At 39.5% G+C, this 10,271-nt stretch overlaps 1 protein-coding gene across 1 annotated transcript; it reads left to right on the forward strand.

The window, feature by feature from the left end:
- Positions 1-880: 880 nt before the first annotated feature.
- On the forward strand, positions 881-8,748 carry LOC128501810 (plasma membrane ascorbate-dependent reductase CYBRD1). The gene is made up of 4 exons (XM_053471438.1): positions 881-1,172; positions 7,091-7,299; positions 7,583-7,737; positions 8,147-8,748. Exons 1-4 carry the CDS (start codon positions 986-988, stop codon positions 8,448-8,450), a joined length of 855 nt encoding a protein of 284 aa, XP_053327413.1. The 5' UTR covers positions 881-985; the 3' UTR covers positions 8,451-8,748.
- The last annotated feature ends 1,523 nt before the right edge of the window (positions 8,749-10,271 follow it).

The raw sequence follows: 10,271 nt of genomic DNA on the forward strand, positions 1-10,271 counted from the left end.
AATTAACAAACCTCCCAAGAGTCCTGGCTTCCATAGGGCAGTCCAGATTTTCCCATGCTATCCCGCGTAGCCACCCCACTGTCCTGCAAGTAGATTCTTTCATCTCACCTGATCGGCTCATGATGCTGCAAGCTGAGTACTGTCTGTTGAGTTTTGTATTGGGGACCGTACACTTGCATGCACACAACAATATCTACCTTATGCCCCCCCCCTTCTGCTACCAGATGGTGTAATTCAGGGACATGTAATGTGACCCCACTGAATGCCTGCTTCCCAAATCCAATAGTCTGCATTGCAGCCTATATGGCTGCTGGTGGTGTAGTGGAAGATTATCCATTCGTACTCAGGGTCCCTAGGCACATGCCTATTGTGCGTAATAGATAATCAGCCACTGAATTTGACCCAGACCCGAGTTGGCCACTGGACCATTTCTTTCTTCCATTGGTATAATAAAAGAATAATATGAAAAGTGCAGTGTAGTTCCCTAAAGACATCCATTATAAATTTTATTCAAGCCAAACATTTCTCGTTACACTTAAAATACATTTAGTGTGTATTTGGCAATACAGCCCAAACCACAAGTTCTACAACATCGGCTTCTACCGTGCGTTCTGTTTAGTTTTCCTCTAGACTTGATAAAGGAAGGTTAATGCTCTTGAACTAAAAACGAACTGTTAGTCCAAGGAAAAAGTATTACCCCATACCTTTTGTGGACAGTATATACAGTTTTAAGGCTAGAGCCCCTTAACGCCGACAGTGGTTACGCTGTGAGAGATGAAGTAGGGTGTTGTAACGGGACCCCGGCCAGGCAGGGATTGCGTAACCCTTTTAGCACACTGTTATGGGGACGTTCTCCCTGCAGAGCTCTCCTCCGCCTCCTTCTTTATTCCTCCACATCAGGGGAGGGAAGGAGGGCCTGTTCGCTTACTCTCTGCACACTCTCTCCGCAGCACAGTTATTCCTGCTGCTGCTGCCGCTGCTGAAGATGGAAGGATACAAAAGTTTTTTGGTTTTCCTAGTTTCGTCTCTGCTGCTTGGATTCCTGGGAGTTATATTTGTCCTGGTTTGGGTTTTGCATTGGAGAGAAGGTCTTGGATGGGACGGTGGATTCGCTGAATTCAACTGGCATCCCGTGTTAGTCATCACGGGCTTCATATTTATCGAAGGCATCGGTACGTCTCATATGTTAAATACTGGGGTATGAAAAAGCAGCCGCACTATAAATAATTAATTTGGGGGGCAAAGACTATGGCGGCGGATACAGCCTGTTGCATTATTGCTAATAAGCAACTGGTAAGCAATATAATCAACATCTAAATTGTACTATTCATTCTCGCCGCAAAGTATTTTTGTTGCTGTTTGTGTTGTTGCGTAATAGTTTGATTAGTATTATATATTTTGTTGTCCCAAATATATAACCTTTGGTGTACTATATCTGCTTTACATTTAACCCTTTGAGTGGTATGGATAGTTTTACGACACAGAAGGCATGTGGATAAATGGGTATTAACGTGAGAGCCGAGTTGTAGATATCTTTCATAAAACTACCAAGTTACCCAATAAAGTTGGTGGCGGATACTCAGAACAACAAACATCTGACAGGAAGTTCTATTCCACATTCTCTAGCACTGATGGGCCAGACGCATCCTCATCATTTGGCTCCAGAACATTTAATATCCCTGTTATTGCGCAGCGAAAATACCCTGATCCTATTTTAATCTGCCAATACTAATTCTACTTGTACCCCCTTTGTTTACTTCAGGCAGGCCTATCATATGAAAAACAAACATGTTAAATTAACGGGAAAATAATGTGGCGGTCCCTAAAAATAATGCATTGGTCTATCCCAATCTAAACTGTAAAATTTGTATAATCGGAACGTCCACTGACTGTCTTGTATGCTAATGTAAGAAATTGGTTATATTTCGCCAACAATATACACGGCACTTCTTATAGAACATAATCAAAGTGTACGATGAAACTCGAACAGACAGGCGAAGACAAACCGATACATTAGGCTTGCAAGCTTATAATCTATTATAATATGTTTATATATATATGGGTGTAATATTGTATCCGTCTGGCTTACCAGTTGCATTATATAACTAAGAAAGTAATATTTCATAAAAGTAGAGGTGTTTAAAAGTTTGAGTATTATGCGTCAAAAGTGCCCAAAACTATTCTTTACATTAAATGCTATTCAAATGTGCAATGTATTGAAAAAATGTTACTGAGAAATGCATATTCCCATCTTTAATTATTTTCTGTAACCTTTTGGGTGACTGTGTCCTAAATCGCTATAATCATATATCCCGAGTGGTCCCCTTTCATAACTAAGATCTTAATTTAAGGATCCTGCCCTCCTCTGCCCTTTGATGTATATGATAGCTGCTGCTTTATATTAGACGGTTTACCTTCATATGTAATGAAAGAGGAATGGGAGTTCCCAGGCAGAGGGGGGGAGGGGGTCATTTAACCCCTCTTGGAATTTTGCCCACATCAGCATTTCCCTTAAAGGGACAGTCTACTGCCCAAAACAGGCTCGCAAAACATGAATGCATATTAACCCCTACCATGCTACTCTCTCATGGAAGTAGTGGGCTTTAAACCTGTTTAAAAACCGCAATGATTCACAGTGTGACGGACTGCCTCACACCAGGGCAGAACGATCCGCAAGCCACCTCAAACCATGGAAATCTTGTACAATTATACACACAATTATATACAATTATACACACTTGGAAACTTCCTGTATAGAATCCTTACATTAGGACCAATTGTAAGCTGTGAACACGAGAATGCAGCTGATTGGTCAGTGGAGCAGGGATCGGTGCATGAACACACCATGGCATCACCATACCTGGGAACTTTGTGGCTCCGGCTACCCCTAGCCCTCAACTTGAGGGATGTGGGTGGACGGTCCCACTGATGTCGGGTTATCCCCACATGCGGGTGGAAGCCATTGTTGTAGGGGATTGGGGGGGGGGTTCCCCATGGTGTCCCAGAGAAGCGGAAGTATGGACATCATACTGGCACATTGGCAGCCGATCCATGCTTCTCTGCAGGCTGGCATGCAAGAAAACTTGTCTGATCCCTGCTATCATGCAGGAACAAATGAGGGGTGGATTGGAACTGGAGACTGTATTATCAAATATAAGTATATCCATTTAAAACGAAGTAGGTTTAAAGAAAAAAGAAGGGATCTTATGATAGATTTTGTTTCTGCCACCTTTTAAGAAAATATTGCAAGTACTTATCATGAAGCTCTATGTACTTTCTATGTCAAAGGAAAAGGACATACATGTGGTATTTTTCAAATTGTTTGAGTTTTTCAAAATTGAGAGAAAAAAACATTTAGAATACTTGAAATGTATGTACTGATTATTACTATGCATTATGCAGGGCAAGCTCAGCCCTTTTCAGAATTATCGCTGCCCGCTATAGGATGGTTAAACCAGTGAGATGGAACATTTAATATAAACTCATTTGTTTCATTTGCAATTATGACAAATAAACTAAAATATAAAAAGTAATTATTTTACATAAAGAACCTGTTATGGTGTTTCTGTGTGTCAAATACTATGCTTCTCTAGCAATATTACATTCTTTACCAAATCTTTTGCTACTTTTAGATGATACTATTGCTGCACATATGCATAAAAACACAAATTATTATGGAATGCTGACCTGCGAAACGTCATAGAAACGCGTGGATTTTAAAAACCACACACACTGCCCTCTAGTGGAAGGATTGTGCACAGCATCAGATGCCTGATTCAGGGCTGTGTATATATTTTCACTTTGTGGTGGTTCAGTGAGTAGCGTATTCGGTACAGATGACGCCTGCGAGCTTCCTAGACTGCTAGAGGCTCTCTATGAGGGATGGTAATTAAAGGGGAAGTCCCATGGACAAAAATATTTTTCTCCTTCATAACACCTGAATTATCACATGACTGCAGGACACGGCTGCAGACCACAGAAGTTCACTGGAACACAATTAAATATTGTTCTCCAATGTTACCTATATTTAGCTGAAAAAGCATTTGGGCCCAACTAAGGGGCCCAAACCCCGAAAAACAGCCCCAGAACATTATCCCTCCTCCATTAAACTGCACCAACTGGGGCAGATCTAGCAGGGCAGACATTTTGCTGACTATGTGCTTGATTTAATACACATTTCTTGGGTCATATGGTGTATTTTTGTATTTCATGACATTTTCTGACCCTGAGAAAAGTCTCTCTAATCCACTGGTAAATATGGATGACCTTTTTAACCATCCTTTGCGTAATACATAAAACAAATAGTACCATGTCTTCTCTGTTTACCATTCAATGATAGGTGATAGCGATGTAAAACCTTCAGCAGAGGCTTAATCAGTCTTAGAGTTAGTGCATCCGTTTCTGAGGTTTCATCGCCATCTTTCATTGGTTAGACTGCTGCAAATTATGTGGCATACAGGGGCATAACTAGACACCTATATGAGCCATTCAAAAACCAAAGGTGTTAATATGAAGCCCCCCCCCTTGAAACTATACCAGTTTCAACTCTTCTGATTTTCCTTATTTATTTTACAGCCAGTTCTGGAATCCACATAAAGAAAGTGTGAAAGATCTTTTGATAAATGTATTTTAAACATTTTTGACTTGCATGAGGTGCAAGGTGATTTAGATTCAGTAGCCATATGCCCATAATGCATGTTTATATTCCCTTACTCTATTAACCTCCACCATTTCTGCTGGGAGGCTGTTCCATGTTTCTACCACCGTTTCAATAAAGTAAAACTTGCTTTCATTACATCTCAACCTCTGACCTCCTTAATTTTAGATAATGATCTCTTGTTCTAAAGTTTCTCCTCATTTGAAATAAAACATAAATCATGGAAGCTACACCGGACAACAAGACAATGCTTGAAAATTAGGACTATCCTGTGAAAATTGGGGCAAGTGGGAGGTATTTTATCCCATTTTTGCTTTACTGAACAAACTACTTTTTCTTCAGGTGATTAAAATATATTTAAGAATTAGAATTTAATGTAATTTGGTTAAATTGATTAAATTAACATTATTTTTGATCACACGGAATACTATAGGTGTATGTTGGATTTTAGCTGGGTCGATTTAACCCCTTCCGTTGATGAGAGTACAGATTGCATCGCAGCAGTTATCTCACTTTACTGGTTTAGTATCTGCCAGGAGTACCTTCCCCATTAACCCCGCATCCAACTCGCTGGGGCTTTTTTGTTTTTTTCCTTTCTTCTGTGCCCTTTGATGATTCTTTGCACTTTTTTATATTACCTTCCCATAGCTGTGAAAATATTTGGACAATCTCTTTTTGTTGCCGAAGTGCTATAACATCATAAGAGTGTTAGCCCTTTCACACTCATTTTTGTTACGTTAAGAACAGATTCAAATGAAAACACACAAGAGTTTACATTAAAAAAAAATGTATTTCAGTTGTAACAGAAAACAGCATATTGACAATGAAGGAAGAAAAACTGTAGGGCAAACAACCCTAAAGGGGAAAAAACCCCACCACTAACCTACAGCCTGATCCTAAACTTCCTGCCTAGCGATCCAGAGGAAGGCAATAAAACTTGGGGGACAAAAGGTTGTCTCTGTTCCAAGTAAAAAATTCCTTCCTGACCCCTTGAATAGGCGATCAGCACGTTTCACACTAAAGAACAGAATAAAACCGCTAACCAAAAAACTGAACCCTAACTGAGCTCACACACTGCCAGCTCCGGCTTTTATAGCTCCAGTCTATTGTGACACGGCCAAGCTTTATGATGTAATGTGGGTGTGGCTCTAATAAGCCTTACATGGAAAACCTGCTTATATAACTCCAGCCTATTATGATACACTGCGCTTTATGAGATAAAGTGGGCGTGGCTCCAACAAAAAATAGTATACATGTGCTGTTGTTTTAACCCATTGTTGCCCAGTTAATAACCAATATTGTGGTTCTAGCTCTTTATAGCTCTGTATGGCTCTAGGGCTCCCTACACAAACCCACAGATTAAATTGTGTTCTATAATTGAATATTTAACAGATTCTGGGCCCAGCTTCTTCCTTTATTTCTGTATTACAAAAGCAAAGCAACAATGTTTAGCTTAAATCAGAGAAATCTTTTAGATGCATATTCACTGTTTAGTTCACTAAATGGCATAATTTCCATACGGTGTGTGTGTGAGTGTTGCTGTGTGTGTCTAAATGCAGGGGCATAACTAGAAAACTGAGTGCCACACAAAATTTGCCCTAGCCCCTCCCCCAACTTCACCAAGCAACATGTCCCACAGTGCCACCTTTGCCCCCCCAAAACAGCTTGTGAGTATCTCATTTGCCCTTGTACTACATTTGCCCCAAGCAGCTTATCAGTGCCCCCACGGTTTATCTGTGTCATCTTTGCCACAAACAGCTTGTCTGTGCCATCACTGCCCCTTGCTCCCCAACATACACTATGGCACACACATATAAACACACTCATTCTAACACACATTCCCTCTCACATCCCTCATGCTAACACAAACTTCATCTACACATCTATGCTCACACACATACATACACATTTACGCTCACACACACTTACACATCCATGCTCACACACACTTACACCCATGCTCACGCACACTTACACATCTATGCTCACACATGGCATTGGTTTCCCAAATAACTATGCTTAAAGTTAGCATAATATAGAACTCCACAAGGGAGTTGGGACATCTAATATGATATATGTCCCTCGAGACTGGGAGTTCGACCAGAGGAATGGTGCAGAAGGGCAGAAGATACCCCTGGAGCTCCTCTAAATGTGTTTTGGACTGCCTTATCATTGTGCCACCTTTATTGACTTGTTTCCCCATGCTGAATACTGCCGACTCTCCTCCTAATTTGACATGTTTGTCTTCAACTAATCATGACCTTGGCACCCCCTTCCTGCATTAAAGTCCCTTCTGTTTGACAATATCGCCCCCCGTCATAGTAAGTTCCCCGATTAGTTCTTATGGACAAGTTGACATTGACAACTATAAAGCACAGCCTATAATGTATTACTGTTGGTTAGTATGCCTGCTGATGACTGCCATTTTTCCAGCTATTATCGTATACAGATTACCGTGGACATGGAAATGCAGCAAACTGCTCATGAAAAGTATACATGCCGGCCTCCATCTCATAGCCATGGTTCTAATGATTGTTTCCTTGGTTGCTGTATTTGATTATCACAATGCAAGGAACATCCCCAACATGTACAGTCTGCACAGCTGGGTCGGTTTGACTGTCGTCATCCTCTTTGCACTACAGGTTAGTTTATTATTATTTTTATTATTATCTTTTATTTATATAGCACCAACAATTTACGCAGCACTTAATACAATACATATATTCAAGGGGTATGACAAGACGAGAATTGACAGACTAAGAAAAACCGATAACATTAGGTGGAGAGAGCCCTGCTCTCCTAAACTACTATGTTATATAAGTGAGCACAGCACATATGTGATATTCTAAGAGTCAGATAAAAGTAATGTATAATTCCAAATAGGCCATTATATTGTTTGCTAAATGTCTTATTTCTTATTTTTAGCTTGTTTTAAGTTTTCTTGTATACCTCCTCCCTTTCGCGTCGCCTTCGTTGAGAGCGGCTCTGATGCCAGTGCACGTCTACTCTGGGATTCTTCTGTATGGGTCTATTATAGCAACCGCACTTATGGGATTCACCGAGAAACTCATCTTTGCGCTGTAAGTATTCACAGGGTGTATATATATAATAGTATCTAATTAAGAATAAAAGTATGGTGATATTTTTGCATGTAAGGAAACAAGACAACATACAACAAGGACATCTCTATCCAGGTCTGAATTAAGTTTACAAAACAATTTAAAGGGGAAGAAAATATATTTTTCAACTTGAGCATAAAATTACAGTTCTCTGTATAGTAATGTGGACTACTGTACTGTAGTACACTGTGTATAGATATATATATATATATATATATATATATATATATATATATATATACAGAATGCAATATATATTGACCTCAAACATAATGTCCACAAGCTATTAGGAAAGCAGGAGAGGCTTGTTCATAACTGTTTTTTTGTTATGATTTAGTCCCTTTACGTGTATATATTCCATTTTTTTAAGGAAATCTCCAGCATACAGTACGCTTCCACCAGAAGGGATCTTTGTCAATACCCTGGGGCTTCTTATCATTGTGTTTGGTGCTTTGGTTATTTGGATGGTCACTCAGCCAGCATGGAAGCGCCCTCAGGACCAGAGTGGCAACACCCCGCACCCTAATAGATGTACCTCTGATGGTTCAGACGGTGGCTCGATGGCCACGGATTGCAACATCACGGACAATAAGTCGGACGTGGAACAGAACAGTGAATCAGCCAGGAAAAGGAACCTGAAACTCGATGAGGCAGACCAAAGGTCAACGATGTGAAAATGATCCCAAATGCTACAACAAAGAAGCTTTTCATTATTATTATTTTTTTTCTTAAAAAACACAAAACATTTTACAGACTAGAAGAGAATACTGCATTTGCTTTGTTTTTTTTTCCTTTTTCAATGTTGCTTTGTGTTTCAGGTTCAAAAATGAAGCATCTTTTTAATTAAGAGGAGATCTGCATCAGACAGCAGCCAGGGTGCCAGTGGCTGTGATCATTGGTCTCTTGGCTATTTTGTTATAGACTGGACATTGTTCATAAACCCCCAGTCGGGTTACACTCAGCTGACCAGATTTTTAAAGCAAATACTCGGCTGTAACATCTCTTGCCTCCTGGGTGCCTTAAGCCGTCATACAGATCAAAGAACACTAACAAAATCCCATGCAGGCTTCTAGGTATTATCTATACCAGCTAAAAGGCAGTAAGTGGGACCAAAGTTTTAATCCCTCATAGTATAGTCATAGGTACAGATTATAAATCAAAATCACGGGACATTTTTCATTTCATGTATATATTATTGAAGTTTGATATACAATACGTTGATAATATTTTTATAATGGTGTTGACTACCACAGTTATGTTTTATGGCATTTAAAGCAAGAGGCCATTCTATTTCTAAATGTTTTTATACGTAGGATAAAGAGGGTTTAGGGGACACTAATAATTAGGGACAGGATCTCCAATTTAGGGACGGTCCCCTAAAAATGGTGACATCTCTTCCTTGTAGGTTATACATAAAAACAAACCGAGCCTAACGAGGAGCTATCCCATTCCAGATATTCTAATATTTAAACCTGTATATTATGTTTTTATGTGTTCTTTTCGCTTCTGTATCATAAAAAAAATACATCTATTATTGTGCTATATGTATTATATGTATGTGTAGCCGCATCACAGATTCGAAAAATGTTTTAAAGGGGAACGGTCACATTATTTTTACAAATGATCCCAACTGTAATCCTTACACCGACGTGCATATACCTCCCGTGACCTTCTGATTGATTTCTCGGTATTGTCAATTGTATACTTTGCATCTTAACACATCGGTGGCTAATGTAAGACATTGTGTCACGAGGTTTGCAAAATATATATACACTAAATAGCCAGACGTTGATAAAAAATAATGAAGGAAAAGTGATTTAACAAGACAGTTAAGGACTTTGGGGACCTTTTGCACAAAGATGAGCCAGTCCAAGGGAACAAGGAGAACCTTGCTGTGGCTAGCAAATGGCCAAGCATACTTGCCTTCTACTTGGTTGATGATAGAGGTGCCCTGGTGCCTTCTGTAAAAACCTAATCCTACAGTCATTATTATTATTCCAAAAGCTTGTCAATTATTGAACGCTGTAAACTCCTGATGCTATCAACAAAAATGTCTTGTTGAAATTAAAGAACACATCAAGTATTATTTATTCATGTCGTCTTATGATGGGTGTAAGAATGAGGAAGCGAGACAAAGAGTATGAAACCTACGTTAGGGATATTTAGCCTTTAGGCCTGTAGTTATTTCTCTACAACTCCCATCATCCTTAGCCAGCCACAGTTGGAGTTCAACGACTGCTGGCTGCCATAGGCTGGGCGTCCCAAACCCAACCTAAGTGAAGGAATTGTGCGTATAAATATTTTTTCAAAGTATTCTGTTTCATATGGTTGGGAATCCGTAAATAGTTTAAGGAGCTTTAGACTCTCAGTTCTATTTTTATTATAATATTGTTATATACATGTAACTGCATCTCAAAATAAAACGCGTATGCCTCACATTCTTGTTGTGTTACTATTGGTGTTTTATGAGGTTGAGTAAGTCATGTTCATGCGAT

This window comes from Spea bombifrons, chromosome 7 (assembly GCF_027358695.1).
Source record: "Spea bombifrons isolate aSpeBom1 chromosome 7, aSpeBom1.2.pri, whole genome shotgun sequence".
Classification (NCBI taxonomy): domain Eukaryota; kingdom Metazoa; phylum Chordata; class Amphibia; order Anura; family Pelobatidae; genus Spea; species Spea bombifrons.

What these genes read in the sequence shown, in the direction of transcription:
- LOC128501810 (XM_053471438.1), top strand. Translation starts at nt 986, where the DNA reads ATGGAAGGATACAAAAGTTTTTTGGTTTTCCTAGTTTCGTCTCTGCTG. An exon ending in TCATCCTCTTTGCACTACAG is followed by an intron (nt 7,300 to 7,582) that starts GTTAGTTTATTA and finishes TCTTATTTTTAG; the next exon opens with CTTGTTTTAAGTTTTCTTGT. An exon ending in GAGAAACTCATCTTTGCGCT is followed by an intron (nt 7,738 to 8,146) that starts GTAAGTATTCAC and finishes CATTTTTTTAAG; the next exon opens with GAAATCTCCAGCATACAGTA.